This window comes from Myxocyprinus asiaticus, chromosome 6, assembly GCF_019703515.2.
Source record: "Myxocyprinus asiaticus isolate MX2 ecotype Aquarium Trade chromosome 6, UBuf_Myxa_2, whole genome shotgun sequence".
NCBI lineage: Eukaryota > Metazoa > Chordata > Actinopteri > Cypriniformes > Catostomidae > Myxocyprinus > Myxocyprinus asiaticus.
The window spans coordinates 22,274,209-22,292,402 of NC_059349.1; the positions used below are offsets into that span (position 1 = coordinate 22,274,209).

General features: G+C 38.2%; 1 protein-coding gene across 8 annotated transcripts in view; it reads right to left on the reverse strand.

Annotated features, from left to right (window-relative positions):
- LOC127442397 (rho GTPase-activating protein 29-like) overlaps positions 1-18,194 on the reverse strand; it is a 58,739-nt gene that overhangs the window by 24,105 nt on the left and 16,440 nt on the right. For 7 of the 8 annotated variants that reach the window (XM_051700401.1, XM_051700398.1, XM_051700400.1 and 4 more), the window contains exon 3: positions 3,010-3,153. In XM_051700401.1, coding sequence (XP_051556361.1) covers positions 3,010-3,153 — 144 coding nt within the window. Of the gene's footprint in view, positions 1-177; positions 2,173-3,009; positions 3,154-18,194 lie in introns of those variants that run through there. The other variant, XM_051700402.1, reaches the window with a different exon arrangement.

Here is an 18,194-nt window from a genome sequence, read left to right on the forward strand (position 1 = left end):
AAAACTCAAAAGGAAATAGTTACACAAGAACAAATATGTGACAGCCAGCAAGTCAAGTCTTCAAGAGACGAAACGTTTACCAAGGTTTTCCTGTCTGCTAGCTGTGCAGGAAGCACTCACCAAGCTTAAATTCTTAAAACATTCTGAGTATATTCAAATAAATTTTGCACAACTTACCAACTCCTTTAACTTGTACCTCATTGTAGGACCAATCACATCCATGGTAAAGCATAGATTACAGATCAACCGAATATCAAATTTGCCCCATGTTTTTGGAAGTAATGCCACAGCCTAGTTCCGAAAGATTCAAGGGAGCTTGACTTCCACTTTTTCCCCCACATACAAGAAAAAGTTACAAGGGCATAAAAAAACAAAATCTTCAGCTGTAGTTTCCAGTTCTGGACGCATTTGGTTGGATGTCACGTAAAACGTACAGACTGTGGACAGAGGTGGGAATCCCCACTCTCAGCTACCCCCATACTCACAGCTATAAATGGAGGCAGAGGAGGAGAGAGGTGCACGAGACGAGAGTGAGAGGTGCATGCCTCTCTGCTTCTGAATACAGGCAGGCTGCTCAGTGGCCACTGTAATGGAACGCTGACTTCTTCCTCAGGACATCCTGCAGTTCCAAAACACAAAGCTTCCACTTCTGCCCCCATCACAGTGCAAATATGGGAATGGCTACATTCAGCCAGAAAGAATCTTCCTCAAAGAAAACCACTCGAAAGACAATAGATATTTCTGAAAGTTAAGACCTGACTGTTGATAGACACAGATGAAAGTGAAGGAAGTTTCAAAACAGATTTTGAAAAAAATCTGACGATTAGAGTGAGAGAATTGTTTTTAGATTACTACCAGATCATAGGATCATACCAGTATTAAAAAGGGATAGAAATACCAAAAAATTTTATTTGAAAAGAGAAGAAGTAAATCATTTACTCGTCCTCTTGTTGTTCCCGTATTACTCTATTTTTTTCATGGAACACAAAAGGTAGGCAAAATGTTAGTCTCAGTCACCATTCATTTAGATTGTATGGGATAAAAATGCAATGAAAGTGAATGGGGCAAACATTCTGCTTAACAGCTCCTCTTGTGTTCCACATAAGAAAAAGTTATACAGGTTTGTAATATAAAGAGGGTGAGTAAATTATGGTAGAATTAAAATTTTTATGTGAACTATCCCTTTTAACAGATACTTGCGACGTTCAAAAAGTAAAGCGTTTGATATAAATCTCGCCACCTCATTTGTCGTGGTCAATATCACTATGCAGTTATCACTTTATCAGGGTGCAATTCGTCATATGGTAAAATAAAATACCTGAAATAACAGAGACTCTTCCAGATGAGAAGCAGAGATAAAAATACAGTGAGTCAGATGCCACCGACTTGCTCTAGACATGAGCGGGGGAAGAAAGAATTTCAATAACTTGAGACACTTGACACTTTTATTGCTGCGCTTCTGAGAGATTCTTCAGCAAAACTATGCAGGATTTTTTTTAAAAAGAGAGGACTTTGTGGATTGTGATCAAGAGAAAAAAATGTGCATCTGATTTCCTGAAGTTAAAGGACTTCCTTCCAGAGAAAGACAGTACGCTTGGATGAGAGTAACTTGGATGTGTTGTGTTAAAATGCAAGTAGAATGTCGTTAGAGTGGGAAGCTATCACACTGGAATGTGGGTCTAACAGGTAACTTGAGGCGTTGTTGAGCAGGTATCCAAGCCATTCAGCCTTTCTTCTCAACTTCTCCATTCAAAACAAGTAAATAATGACATGCAGCAAGCAATTTCAAAGCAAGAGCCTTAAGCATTTTTAAAAGAAGACACATATACACAATCCATTGATTCTCTTTCTCTGTTAAACTCTTTTTAAACTTCCTGTTGACAAAAACAATGAAAAGTATCCCTGTACAGGACACACTGAAGAACCGAGGGGTCACTGGCCTCCAGTGGCAAAGACAGATACTCTAGTGACCACTCTGAAAATAAAAAACACCTGGGAATAAGAGATATCCAAAGTACGATACTTAAATTAACAGTCAATACTAAAATGAAAAAATAAATAATAATCATAACATTACCAGTTTTTCTATAGTATCATATTAACAGACTCAATTTGGTACCTACACAACGTAAAAACACGAAACAAATAAAAATCAGATAGGTGTTAAAATATCCAATCCATGCATTAGGCTCACAGAGTAAACGCAGCCTAGTAGACCTGTTGCTGTCTATTATGTTGTTAAATATAAATCAAACTATCTTGCAAGAAAGAGAGAACTTCAAGCACTGCTTACTTTATTCATATCTTTGGTGTTATATTAATTTGTCCTGTTGCTTGAAATTTGTTATATTGTTCTTTGTTTTATTACTGACTGTTTCATTGATTAATTACTTGAATGCTAGAAGGCTACATGACATTATTTAATTGAACTTTTTTAATATTTGTATTATTTTTCTTTTACCCTTAAACAAAGCAGTGTGATAATTAGCATATTCGTTTTTGCTGAGGTATCTAAACTGGTACTGAGAATTGTGAAATTTCACTGGTATTGTATCCAACACTGACATTTTGGTATTGTGACTATCCTACTGGGAATTATGTGGATAATAATAAAAAACATTTAACCTATGTCAGTATGGCAAAGATTGCAGCCTCAATCTGGCCTGCAAACTGCACTGATGTACACTTTGGACATTTTTGTGCACAAGCCAAGAGGAGAATTATCCCTTTATTTCAGATAGAGGAAATTATGTCTCCTCATTTGCATGAAGGATACTGTGCACGCTAGGATTAGAGAACTGTCTAGCAAGTTCCCCTATCATATGATAGTCTAATGTGGTGTGAAAGCATTAACCTTATTTGGTTTAAAAGTACTGCAAAGTGTCAAACACAGTACAAAACACTACTATATGAGAATGAGCCAGCAATCCTATTTTTTGTTGCAGATCTGAGATCAGTTTTGGGTTCTCGATTCTTATAAGTGGGGCGGAGCTGAAGAAGGATGCTCACCTTTGACTTTGGCAATAACGGTGCCTGCAGCACCGAGAATTTCTGACGAGTTGAGTGCCTGGTGCTTGCTAATGACAGCCTTTAACATGTGTACCAGCTCCCCAAGTCGCTCATCAACCACGTGCTGCAAGCAATTTTGATTTTCTGTGGGAGACAAAAAAAATAGAGACATAGACCACATTAGCTCAACTTCCTCCACTTGTTTTTGGGCATGCTTCAAAATTAAAAATTATTTGGGTGCAGCAGCAACGTTGATATCTTTGAAACCAGAGTAAGTTTAAAGACACACTTAAAGTCACTTGTAAAAATGTCCCCAAATTCAGATTAGGAAGTGACATTTCTGATGATATTCAGTGGCACCTGTAAAACCTAACAGCAGGCTTATTTTTGGCATGCTCAAATAGAGGTAGTGTGATTGCGCAAGCCCCTGTGGATAGAGAAGATGAGCAGATCATGAGGTCGCGGCTTGGCTGAGATGCAGGCGATGCACACGAGAGATGGTTTGCAGCAACTTCAACATGATAAGACAAGAGGAGACGAACATAACAGCAGTGCACAGCTATCCAGACATGGTGTAATAGCAGCTTTTTATTCTGTTTGATGGTGAGGTGTATATGGAGAGTGAGGCACACTGGTCAATTACTGCTGACTAAAAGCACTGAATTACTGCTCTCATGGTAAGGGGGATCAGGGAGATTTGACTATCTCCTGTTTTTTTTTTTTTTTTTTTTATATATCAGCAGTTACAGAAATACTCAAACAAGCCCATCTGGCACCAACAATCATACCACGCTACAAATAACTGAGATCACATTTTTTCCCCATTCTGATGGCTGACGTGAACATTATCTGAAGCTCCTGACCTGTAGCTGATGATTTTGTGCACTGCACTGCTGCCACATGACTGGCTGATTAGATAATCGCATGGATGATTGTTGGTGCTAGTCGGGCTGGTTTGAGTATTTCTGTAACTGCTGATCTCCTGGGATTTTCACGCACAACAGTCTCTAGAATTTACTCCGAATGTTGCCAAAAACAAAAAATAACCAGTGAGCAGCAGTTCAGCAGACGGAAACGCCTTGTTGATGAGAGAGGTCAACAGAGAATGGCAAGACTGGTTCGAACTGACAAAGTACACGGTAACTCAGATAACCGCTCTGTACAACTATGGTGAGAAGAATATAATCTCAGAATGCCATTCTCAAATGCAGGTTGGCGCTGTTTTGGCGGCACGAGGGGGAATCTACACAATATTAAGCAGCTGGTTTTAATGTTGCGGCTGATCGGTGTATATACACAATATGTGTGTGTGTGTGTGTGTGTGTGTGTGTGTGTACTAAATCTTAGAAAAACTCCCTTTGGAGACATTCCTCATTTGGAAAATATGATTAATGAAGAAACTGATGTGTTGTTTATTTCTAAAATGCAAAAAGCTTTCTTTTTCTAGAGGGTTAGTTCATAGTATTTAAAATATAAAAATCAAGTATATGGTACTGTATATCCTCATTTAGATAGATGAGTAAATGTGTCTTTAAATGCATGCTTGTATGCGTGTATACAGAGTGAGACGTTGCCAGTGATGGAACTGTGTAACAGTTTTGGGAAGTACCTGAGTCACTAGTTCCATATTTCTGAAATACCAGAAGTATGCTAATAACAGTGTAGGACTATTTGCAACAAGTCCGCTGTGATTAATGTCACAAAAGTATAAAATATTCACAATTTTTCACACCAATTCTAATGAAGATTTTTTTATCTACAAAAAATTTTGATATGTAAATTGATTAAAATCTTAATTATTTTGTGCATATTTTTCAAATAAAAAATGTACTTGGCGTGAATAGGCATTAAAGTTAAATTGTTAGTTAAAGCAATGGGCCTCATTCATGAAACTTTCAGAAATATATGAGTAAATTTGGAGTAATTTGCGTGTAAAATGGACCTTCCTGAAAACTTTTCGCCAGATTTACAAACGTTTCGTATTCCCTAGATTTGTTAGTAAACTTGTGTATGTTAGTGAATTCCAAACATTCGTAAAGAGGGGGTGTGTGCACGTTCATTTACAATTATCATAATCCAGGCCCATGAAAACGCCATATAAGGAATGCACCAGACTCGCAAGTAAAAATATCTCTGTTAGCCTCTATGTGGAACAGTAATGAAACTGTTTTTATGAATGAAATGCATTCACATCGTAAATTTTGATTTAGCAAACACAACAGCGTCTCAAAGAAAGTGAGGACTTACTGTCATCACATGTTTTTGCTGTCATATGATGCTCTATTGTGAATCAAACAGTTCAAGAAATCAAAAAAAAAAAGGGTTTAACATGAGTGTAAAAAAAATTCAGTTCACGCCAGGAGGAGGATGTCCACCAACATTAACCTTATCTGGTTCAGTTTGCAGCGCATCGCCAGCATAATTTGTGAATAGGGCTGCAACAAATGATTATTTTGATAATCGACTAATCTAATGATTATTAAAACGATTATTCTACTATTCGGTAGGGATGGGCACGAGTACTCGGATGTGGCAGCAATGATCAATCATGCAAACAATGATCGATAGTGATCACACATGATGTGACTTTTCACTTAATTCAAAATCCAGTGACAATTACCTGACAACTAAACACAAATGTGTCAAAGAGGGAGCTTATTTTTCTCATAGCAAACAAACTGATACGACCCTGCAATGCTATTGTTACGATCATCAAAAGAGAGTGTAATTAACCGTGTTTTGAACACCTGTCTCTACAAAACGTTTGATAAACACTTTTTATCATTTAATGTAAGAACTTTGACTCGTTAATGGATATTATTTAATAAAAGTGAATGTTTGTCACTGACTGTAAACATCCCTGCCCTGCATGACGTAACACACACCTCCATCTCGACGAAATGAATGAAGATTTCCGCACAAGTTCCCAAGTTAGAAGTCTGATATAAAGTGTCATTCTGTTGCACTTTCCCCAGTTGAAAGGTGGAAATTCAGACTCTCCAAGTTGAATGGAATGCTTCATGAATCACAGCAACAACAACAGAACATCGCGGCTTTCCTCACAAGAGCGAACATTTGGACACACACACACACACACACACACAGTTACACACACACACACCAGGCAAGGGTGGCAGTGTACAGCAGTCGAGTATTTCAAACAGCTAGACAGAGCACAGCTAAATGGTACACAATGCAGCGTCTTTAAAACTGAACTTCAACTTAACACGCATATTAAAACGCAATGGTTATGGCATCTCCTGTTATTTGAAAATAGACGGTTCAGACAGTCACTAAAAAAACTGGTGCGCGCTTACTAAGATTATTATGGTAACCTGAAGGAAGAACAGACAGACGCGCGTGCACATTCTTTCAGAGTTGGGCAGCGAATCTTCACATAATGACAAAATACGATGCATGATATTTTAATTATGCAATCTTTTGTACATTTTGTAACATATTATTTTATAACAGCCTATAATAATGAATAGACAATACAACAAGATGCAATGCAGCAGCCATAGACGTTTGTCAGACATGTTATTATATATACAGTTATGAACATGTAATTGCCCCTCGAGTACTTGACTCGAGTAATTAGACCGAGTACTCTTGTAGACAAAATGACCAAAACGCCCATCCCTACTATTCAGGCGATTATTGCAACGATTAATCATTAGCTCTTAACCGACTTTGACTTAAAATGTTGTAATAAACATGCTTACTAATAATAAAGAAGACAAAATCATATTTTAAAAATACCCCTAAATGACATTCATTGAATTGAAGGAAAAAAAAAACATTTATTCAGTTTAATTCAGTAAAAAAAAAAAAAAAAAAAAATATCACTGCAAAAAATCATATTGTAATCAAGTTGTCTTGTTTTCCATTTAAAAATATCTAAAAATCTTTAAAACAAGATACAATTATCTGAGAAACAACATATAATATATTTAGACTTTCAGAGAATGTACCTTGAATATAAGGGAATTTTGTATACAAGTATATTTTTTCACTTGCTTATTCATCTGCCAGTGCAGTAAAGAAAATATACTTATATTCAAGATCTATTCTCTAAAAGCAATTATAAATATATATTATATGTTGCTTCAGATAAATGTATCTTGTTTGAAGGATTTTTAGGTATTTTAAAATATTTAACATAACATATTATATTCAACATTCTCAGACAACAAATTTGTCTTCTGCATTATAGCTCCTAAAGTAAATGTATTTTATTTTAAAGGAGTTTTAGATATTTATATTGGAAAACAAGCCAAAACAAAAACAAATCAAAAAAGTGTTTAGTTGCAGTGTAGATAATGGACGAAAATCACCCTCTCACCTTTTTGTTCACATTGATCCACCTTTAACTCACAAAAAACAAACTCTCTCTTCTTAATAGAGCTGCATATCGCCAATTTTCTTCACGATAAGATACACACTGCAACACATATGTATTATGATTCACTTCGTGGCGAGCCATCACGTTATAATCTAGCTGCAGCAAGCGTGCGCGAGGGACGAGCAGGCCCTCCCCAGAGTGTGCCTCAGCCGGCTGCAGATTCAATCTCTCCCCCTTAGATTGGGTCACTTCATGCAACTCATATAAGCTGCGCTGACCGCACAGAAATATGCCAGTTTCAGAGTTTATACTTATTTACATGACCTGCTTTCTTATTATTTGAACTTTAATAAAGGATGCATTAAAGATATAACTGCGAGGTGTTTCCTTTAAAGATGCTCTGACAAGTTTTGCTTCAGTGGGATGGCTGCTCTGGCTCTGCTGTATTTCACAACGGGAGTGCTTCTGTATTTAATTATTTTGTATTTTTGCATTATAATTTCCTCATACTTTGTGATCTACACCACCTGAAGCTGTTTGGAAAGTTAAGAGTGCGTCTGGAATGTGAGCTGTTTTCTTCCTCTCCTCAGTCAGGTGCATACTGCAGTGCTGCTCTTGCGCACCATCATTAGAGTTTAATGTGATCTCATGTTACGTTAAATTAGATCAAATGACTATTCGACAACGAAAATATCTGTCGACTTTTTTTTATTGTCGACGTTATCGATAACATCGACTAATCCTTTCAGCCATATTTGTGAAACTTCTCAAGTAAATCATGAAGGTAACAGTGATATAATTGCAACTAGAAGAATCTTCAGAGAAATTAATAGAATGCCTGAAAAAGATCTTTGACCAAAACGCTGTAAGAAATCACAGATTTGCAACCTATACAACAGTGCGCAGGCTTTTTCTATTTTCTTCCATTGTATTGTGTACGCACCTGCCCACAATGTGTTTATTTATGGATTTAACAGCATTAGCATTGACCATATATTATTAACTGAACACGATTTACTGATGTCTATACAAAATTATGAAACCTAAATTATAGAGCTCAGATCAAATAAAAAAAAAAAGTCCAACCAGTCACGCTAGAGGGCATTCATTTTTCTGAAAAAAAGATAAGCAGAGTTGTGAAAAAATAAATGCAAGAAGCAAAGAAACGTTTCTAAATAAAGTATAGGCTATGGTTTAAAAAGAAAAAAAGCTTTTTTTTTTTTTTGCTTTTTTGCTTTTCATTCATTCTTTTTTCTTTTCTTTTTTTCAGTTTTTGCTTTTACTAATTTATGTAATTTTTAAATGTTAATTTCACTCATTTATTTATTAGTTAATTTTTTCATGACTTATTAATCAAAATGTAGTCATGGCAGTTTGCCTGAAAGAACACAAAACATTCGGATGTCTTACGCACGATTTACACATGGTTGGGAGAAAGGTGTACATTTTGTTTGTATTAACTTAAGTTTAGAAAATACAAAAACTTGAATGCAAGAATTTACATTAGAATGGCTTTATGAACATTTTACACAAAAATTCGGTCTGCTCGTGTTTCATGAATTAGGCCAATTGTGAACTGATAAATGAACACCACAATCTCTCCTTACCACAGGGGTGTTTGCATTAGGATTAAGTGGGTAGTTGCTTGGATATGTGCAGTGGATGAGTTCATATCCTATTGAATGTTATTAAGGTTTTGTGGAGTTTTGATAGAAGGAGCATCTGTTTTTCTATCCTCACTTTGCAGATGTACATCATGCAACAGGGATGAGACAGAAGCTTTATGAGTGCATTGTTCCAATGTGGAAAGTATGTGGAGAGAGGATGACTACTCCTGCTGTAAAAATAAAAGAACAAAAATGTAGGAAGCTCAACTTGTTCAGCTAACAGTTAAACATCTATAATATGCCATGCTGCATTTCCCACCCCCAATTCCACTCAGGGTGAAAACAAATGAAATAAAATACAAATGAAACAATTCCAAAATAATAATAATAAATAATAATGTGAGAGAATTCCCAATCCACCAATCAGAGTCCCTGATTCTCTGTGCAAGCATGGAAATATGTGATGGGCTGTTAATTGCCTCCTCACCTCTGCCATGAATCTCTATCATCTCTCCTCTTCCTCAAACCCAGTTCAAACAATATATGCATAATGCACAATGACCAGCTTTGGCAGTGAGCCTGTGTAGCATGCAGGTACAAGTTCCACATGCAGTGACAGTGAACAAACACTTTCTATTCAATAAAACTTAATTAATCCATACTATTTAAGCAGTTTACAGCTAGCTACGCATTGGGGTTGGCGTTCCCCTTATCCCATCTTTTGCGGCGTGCGTTATTTTGTCACCTTCAAAAATGTATTTATCAATATCAAATGTGTGTGAACTGTGAGGTGTCCTTTTCAAGAGTATTTACAGTAATTACACAGTAATTACATTACAATTCTGCAGAAATACAGGTGCATCTCAATAAATTAGAATGTCGTGGAAAAGTTCATTTATTTCAGTAATTCAGCTCAAATTGTGAAACTCGTGTATTAAATAAATTCAATGCACACAGACTGAAGTAGTTTAAGTCTTTGGTTCTTTTAATTGTGATGATTTTGGCTCACATTTAACAAAAACCCACCAATTCACCATCTCAAAAAATTAGAATATGGTGACATGCCAATCAGCTAATCAACTCAAAACACCTGCAAAGGTTTCCTGAGCCTTCAAAATGGTCTCTCAGTTTGGTTCACTAGGCTACACAATCATGGGGAAGACTGCTGATTTGACAGTTGTCCAGAAGACAATCATTGACACCCTTCACAAGGAGGGTAAGCCACAAACATTCATTGCCAAAGAAGCTGGCTGTTCACAGAGTGCTGTATCCAAGCATGTTAACAGAAAGTTGAGTGGAAGGAAAAAGTATGGAAGAAAAAGATGCACAACCAGCCGAGAGAACCACAGCCTTATGAGGATTGTCAAGCAAAATCGATTCAAGAATTTGGGTGAACTTCACAAGGAATGGACTGAGGCTGGGGTAAAGGCATCAAGAGCCACCACACACAGATGTGTCAAGAAATTTGGCTACAGTTGTCGTATTCCTCTTGTTAAGCCACTCCTGAACCACAGACAATGTCAGAGGCATCTTACCTGGGCTAAGGAGAAGAAGAACTGGACTGTTGCCCAGTGGTCCAAAGTCCTCTTTTCAGATGAGAGCAAGTTTTGTATTTCATTTGAAAACCAAGGTCCTAGAGTCTGGAGGAAGGTTGGAGAAGCTCATAGCCCAAGTTGCTTGAAGTCCAGTGTTAAGTTTCCACAGTCTGTGATGATTTGGGTTGCAATGTCATCTGCTGGTGTTGGTCCATTGTGTTTTTTGAAAACCAAAGTCACTGCACCCGTTTACCAAGAAATTTTGGAGCACTTCATGCTTCCTTCTGCTGACCAGCTTTTTAAAGATGCTGATTTCATTTTCCAGCAGGATCTGGCATCTGCCCACACTGCCAAAAGCACCAAAAGTTGGTTAAATGACCATGGTGTTGGTGTGCTTGACTGGCCAGCAAACTCACCAGACCTGAACCCCATAGAAAATCTATGGGGTATTGTCAAGAGGAAAATGAGAAACAAGAGACCAAAAAATGCAGATGAGCTGAAGGCCACTGTCAAAGAAACCTGGGCCTCCATACCACCTCAGCAGTGCCACAAACTGATCACCTCCATGCCACGCTGAATTGAGGCAGTAATTAAAGCAAAAGGAGCCCCTACCAAGTATTGAGTACATATACAGTAAATGAACATACTTTCCAGAAGGCCAACAATTCACTAAAAATGTTTTTTTTATTGGTCTTATGATGTATTCTAATTTTTTGAGATGGTGAATTGGTGGGTTTTTGTTAAATGTGAGCCAAAATCATCACAATTAAAAGAACCAAAGACTTAAACTACTTCAGTCTGTGTGCATTGAATTTATTTAATACACGAGTTTCACAATTTGAGTTGAATTACTGAAATAAATTAACTTTTCCACGACATTCTAATTTATTGAGATGCACCTGTATGTATATCTTTCTATAGAGTTCTGCAGGCACAGATTCTGTGAGGGCCTGGTCAATGCTAATCCAAATGCTTTTGTCTCTCAACAAATATTAATATCCAACAAAATATATACAATTTAACTGAACTTATTTTGAAACACAAAAAGATATAAATGGGAAGCTCTGCATTTCATTTTTGGGGTACCACACAAGTATTTGGATAGTACACAAAAATAGAGACAAATGAGCAGTAAAAAGCCAAATCTTAAAATCATGCAAGTCACTAAAAGATAATTCATTAGCAAAACAACAACAACACAATGACCTTCCCCCTCCACCTGGTGGAGTTAGGTGCATATCTTCAGGATTAGGAGATTCCAGCACAGAAAGCGGTGAAGAGGCTCTAGCATCAGGGATACTCATTGTCCTCTCTCCTCCCTGACTTTGAAGTGTCTTTCACTTAGAGCTCAGACAAAAGGCCTCCATAAGAAGTTCCCACCCCTGCTGTAGGTCTTCCTCCCTGTACCCTCCAAATTACTGGTGAGGGGGTCAAGTCCCAAACAGCAGGCCAATAGCCACGTTTCCACTATCGGGTCAAATGAGGGCATGCTAGTGCGTGCCAGGGCCATTTGCGTTTCCACTGTCACTACCGGGGCTTCATTGTGCCGCCTCGGGGCTTCCTCTGGGCCAACAGCCAATGGCCTTTGGCCCACCGATTACCTTTGGGCAAAACAAGGCCAACTGGGGATTGAGGTGGGGTCAATGTCAAAGGCAGAGTCAGATCAGAGGTTTCAGCACCAAGAATGCAGAACTTGCCGATTGTGTATCTAGCGCACAACGGTACAGGTTCAGGAAATTTAAAAAAAAATTGCTGGCATAATACAAATCTATTAAAAAACACAATAGACAAAGAGGTGCCCAAAGATCATGGTTTGAGATAATGGACGGTGTGCTGGGACATCGTCCCACCAGGACACCATGGAAGTTACAGTCGGTGATTTGTCAATGCTTACTTACTTTGCTAGCTAGCTAATGTTTACATATGATATAAACTCGATATTCTAGATAACATGATACCTCAGCTTGAGCTTCCCTCTTGCTTGTAAAATGGGCGGGGTGTGTGATGTAGGCACCAGGGCGGTGTATTAAGGGCAAGATTTAGGGCAACGCTGCGGGGCTATTGGCCCAATGGTCTGAATGCAAACCGACTTTGGTCTTGCAGTTTGAGGTCCGAGGCTATTGGCCCCGGCTGGCCAGTTGATAGCCCTGGCTTGCACAGGACCGATAATGGAAAAGCGGCTAATGAGCCCATTTACATGCACACCAATAAGCTGATAACTCCCAAAGTTCAGACAAAGCAAGAAAACAGTGTTTGCACAAGATTTTAAATTTAGTTATTCTCTACTTTTGACGTCAAAACGTGAAGAGGCAGGCGCACAACACTTGCACACACTGGACAAGCCAGTAAGAACACCGGTAAAGGTGTTTACATGCAACTCGAAATCTGAGTAATGAGCATAAAAGTACCAATCGGTTTATTCTTACGCCGTTTATGACCTTTTAATTTTTGACCAATTAAACCACACACATTGTCCCGTTGTTCCGTCAACCATTTGTGTGGGCATATTTTTAAACCACTACATTTTATGTTGGTATGGATGACTGAGGAGCAAAACTGAAGTATTTTACTACTTGTTAGTTTCTAAAAAATATTTGATTTGGAGCTCTGTGTTTATCAATGTGTGGTCCAACAGGTAGGAAAGTCCTGTTTCAATGATAGGGAGAGATCCACCCCCCAAAAGACTGATGGAATGTTTCATCTGCCCCAACAGGGGCCCAGCACACAGGGGACTATGTCATGTGTCAGAGCTGATTGGGGACATCTTCATGCCAGCATAGCAACGAGCGAGCTCCAAAGCCGCTCTCACTTTGTTATGAATAATGCATCATCTGGGCCCCCAAACACTTCAGTGCTGTCAAAACAATGGGATTAAAAAAGTATGCATGAAAATTGTTTAGGGGGAACTGAGAGGGCATTGTTTCGGTAGGGATAATGCCGTGGAGGCACACAACGCATTGTTCAGGGTGAACCCCCTGCTGATGGTCCTCTGTCCTGGGTCTATTTCACTATGAGAGCTCCAGCAGCGAGTCGCTGTCCCTCCCACGCTCAGCCAGCGTGCTGGTCCAGCCACGCTTCACGCTCAGTCTCTTCATGTTTCACTTTTTGCTCTTCGCCCGCCCCTTCGTCTCTGATCAGAGCTGTTTAACATAATCTCACCCAACTGCAAACAAGCCTCGCACTGCAGTGTGAGAATGAAGTCCACTAACAGCCCCTGTCCCACGTTTCTGTCACATCCACTTGAGACTTCACCCAGCTTTCTCGTGAATACACATTTAGGGGATTGGTATCACTACTAACACATCTGACACTTTCCTCTGATCTTAGCTTGTTCAAATGAAAAAAAAAAAATAATAATAAGTGGATGAACTTCAATTGGAGGAATTTGTCTTTGAACTCATTTGTGAACAAGTGTCGTCAGCGCACAGGAACAAAATGCAATAGGTCTAATGCAACTTCCAGTCTAAAGGTTCCTCAAATTGAAGACACACTGCTCTACAATGTATTAGTCACATGCTTCAGCTGACAGTAGTCTAAATCCCTAAATTCCATAAAGAAACAAGACTTACACTCCTTTTTTATAGCAATTTCAGAAGTCCACCTAAATTAAGACTTTCAGTCAAATTTCTGTGCTAATTTTGTGAAATATTTCAAAATCAAAAAAATAAGGATGGGAATTGTAAGGAATTTAATGATTCCGGTTTCAATTCCGCTTAAAAATTCCTGTTTCTTAACAATTCTTCTAGTCCTTTGTGGAAGAATTATCTATGTGGAAATAAGAAATTGATTTCTTATTTGCATTTACTGCCCTCAGCAGCCTGTTGCCAAATGATGAGAATACATTCAACACTATTTTTGTAAAAGGTGTGTATACTCAGACTTTCTCAAGGCATAATTCTAAACAAACAAAAACTGTGATAACATTTCATTCATTTTTTTATTATTTTATTAACCTGTTGATGTGCATGCCCCCCTGATGTCACTTTGCTTAAATTAGTTCACATTTAATATATAGTCTAGTCAAAAAAGAGTTAATAATGTTGACAAATTATAAAGATGTATAATTTGTCAACATTATGAACAATTTTGAACAGCACACTATATAGTAAATGTGAACTCATTTAAGCAAAGTAAAGTCAAACCCATAGGTGGGGTCAATGAGTATCAACAGGTTTGATCAGGTTCCACTGGTTAAATCAAAACTCGTGTGTATCTTTAACTACACATTCTTATATGAACAACCCTGTCAGTAACTGCACTGCTTGACTGAAGTCTCACAAGCCTTAAGTATAACATTTAGTGCTGTCAGTCGATTAAAATTTTTAATCTCGATTAATCGCACAATTTTTCATAGTTAATTGCGATTAATCACAGAGTGCTGCAATTTGACTCTATATATACTTCTTTTCCTACCTGTAACAATTCAAGGATGGGTAAGGAGGAGGCGGGAACCGGCTGAACAGTCAACATAAACTTTAATGATATAAATTAACTTCAAACAATATGAAACATAAGGACACAGACACATATGCAGTACGGCCGCGTCCGGCTCCCCTTTATCTCGCTCTCCCGCTGATCAGCTGATTCAGCGCCAGCCGTGCACCATCACTGCCTGGCCACGCCCTCCTCCTCATCACACTGTCAAAATGCATTTATTTACTTTTTAGGAAAGAAACCAAAACAATATGTAACAGTATAATGTTTTATTAACATTTTCCAAACAAAACTTTCCACAGTATAAAGATAGAAATGTGCTATAATAGAATAATTTAAATAACATTAAACTTTTCACAAAGTCTAATTGGGAGTTTGACTAATTGAAATAATTAGTCCTCATAGGTTGAGTATTCATTGCAATGGGCATTAAATCTCCTAAACTCTCATCCTCCACAATATTAATCAGCCAGCAGACTTTGGCTTTACGCTTCACAATTGTGAAACCATGTTCACAATTAGGCTAAGGGGTTAAGACTTGACGTGCTTTTGTGGTATTTAAATTGCGCCTTACATAGGCTGAAAAATACTTGCTTTCTATCACGTCACATCTAGGTTTGTTTTGTACAACAAATACGTTAAGAGGTCCTTTCTCCATAATTTTATAACTGACATGGAATCGCCGTTGAGTGTTTATGCTGTTAAGTTATACTTTATTAATGGTGCATGCGTAAACGCGTAAATTGTGACAGTTCTAATAACATTAAATTACAGTAAAACAGTAACATTTCTTTTTCATTTCGAGTAGGACATGACGAAAGTCATTACTTGCAGTTCCTATTTCATTTTAAGTTCAACAAGATGAAAATCATTACTTGCACATCAATAAAATAATTCAGTAACCACTCCGACTGATGTATAAGTGTTTTAGATTTACTAAAAGTACCAGCTCATTAGTGTCAGTCATTCAGAAACCACACTACACTGGTCATGCTGTATGTTTTTAATTTACTAAAAAGAACCGGCTCATAAGAGTTATTTGTTTGAGAACCACACTACACTAGTCGCGCTGTATATTTCACAGTAGATTAATTGTGCCTTCACATGCTATCATAATTATCGTAAATACGAGTTTCCCATTCGGAAGTTGCACATGAACGACCCCTCAAGTCGTAATTACGACCAACAATCATGCCAAGCTCCAAATCACTGAGATCATATTTTTTCCCCATTCTGATGGCTGATGTGAACATTAACTGAAGCTCCTGAGCCGTATCTGCATGATTTTATGCACTGCACTGCTGCCACATGATTGGCTGATTAGATAATCTCATGGATGATTGTTGGTGTCGGACAGACTAGTTTGAGAATTTCTGTAACTGCTGATCTCCTGGGATTTTCACACAAAACAGTCTCTAGGATTTACTCAGAATGGTGCCAAAAACAAAAAACATCCAGTGAGCGGCAGTTCTGTGGATGGAAATGCCTTGTTGATGAGAGAGTCCAACAGAGAATGGCCAGACTGGTTCACACTGACAAAGTCTTCAGTAACTCAGATAACCGGTCTGTACAATTGTGGTGAGAAGAATAGTATCTCAGAGTGCTATTCTGAGATGCGGGTTGGTGTTGTTTTGGTGGCACGAGGGGGACCTACACAATATTAAGCAGGTGGTTTTAATGTTGTGGCAGATTGGTGTATGTCAGCTAGATTTTAAAGACTGCTACTTCAGTAGGAAACTAAAATGTCACTCTTTTCCTGAGAAGAGGTTGTGTATTTTTTGTTCCAGTATACGTTCCAAGTGTTTCCTAGAAAATTAGCAGGTTGACACAATGTCATCATGCACTTCAAAGCTTTTGTGCACAGCTCCTGGCATTTCCTTCATTGCTAACAACAGGTAATCAATAAGCATGTCTCAACCTGCCATAGTTGCATTTTGCCCAAAGCAGCAGCCAAGCTTAGTGACGCTCTGTTGTGGTTCATTGGTGAGAAAGCGCCACTGAGTTTGCCGTTGTGCCTGTTGGCCTTCCCCACACCGTCCCACTTCTCTTTAATGGGAACAGAAAGAGCATTCTTTGAAGTGCTGGAAATTAGCAGAGACTGGAGTGTTCCATTAGCATATTAGGAGAACTAAAAATGCCACAAGCACCGCTCGATACTAATCAGTCTCATTTTATATGTTTAATTTCAGTTCATTGATATAATTCATCCAGCCAAACCAAAACAGCCTCTCTATCAAGAGGCCTTCATTTGACCTGCACCCCCCCCCCAAAAAAGCACTCTTTATCCAGCAATAATGATGGCTCTACACTTTGCTAGGTTTTTATGGGCCAACTGGCACATCACAATAACCAATCTGCTGAACTGTGGCTGTAAATCCACACCCCAGGAAATGCTACCCAACCGCAGCCCTTCACAAAAACATCCCTCACCTTCAGTGGGAAAGTTAGTGCCCAACAAATCTCTCTCCTCCACTTCAAAAGCGCAGCGAGCCATTATATCGCCTACCACATGGGCTTCGACAATGGTGCTACCCGCAAAACTCTTGTTACACAAGGGCGGGATGTCTTTCTTTCTCGCTTTTTCAATTTGGAGGGTTTTGTTCATATCCCCAGATTAACACCACTACAATATGCCAAAGGGGCCTCCACCTCAAGACCTCCAACAGGCTGTTGCATTCATGCAAACAATTTCTCAACTGAGCCCAGCTATGAGAAAATAGACCATAAAATCTAGTTCCTTTTATATTTTGCCCCAACTGTGCATTTGCTTTACACCTTTCAGCACACAGCGGTAAAGAACTTGGAAATTGAAATCTGGAATGGAAAAAGCTGAATGAAATCCACCAACTGTACAACTGTATTCTTTTTCTTTAGAAATTTAAAACGTACCACCTTAAGTCCATTTCTGTGTGTACAATCCTTTGGAGCCATAATAAGAACTCAACAGCTGGAGGAAGATAACTCTATTGGAAGACTTTCAAGACAGCTCAGAAAAAAGAAAGAACTGAGTTCATTTTAAACTAGAGAATGTCCTGCTTGGTTATATGTGGACTCATATGAGTTCCCATTGTTCAGGGTTGAAGAAGTCCTATAAAATCTAACCTTTTCATTATGAACTAAAGAATTTTTAAAGCTCTCACAATTATCAGAAAAAAAAAAAAAAATTACATTTGTGCTCCCAGCAAATAAAAAAGGTAACATTTTAAAATACTCACTAGCTATTTTATACAAAAAGTTTAGATGTTACAAATTGAAACTGGAATG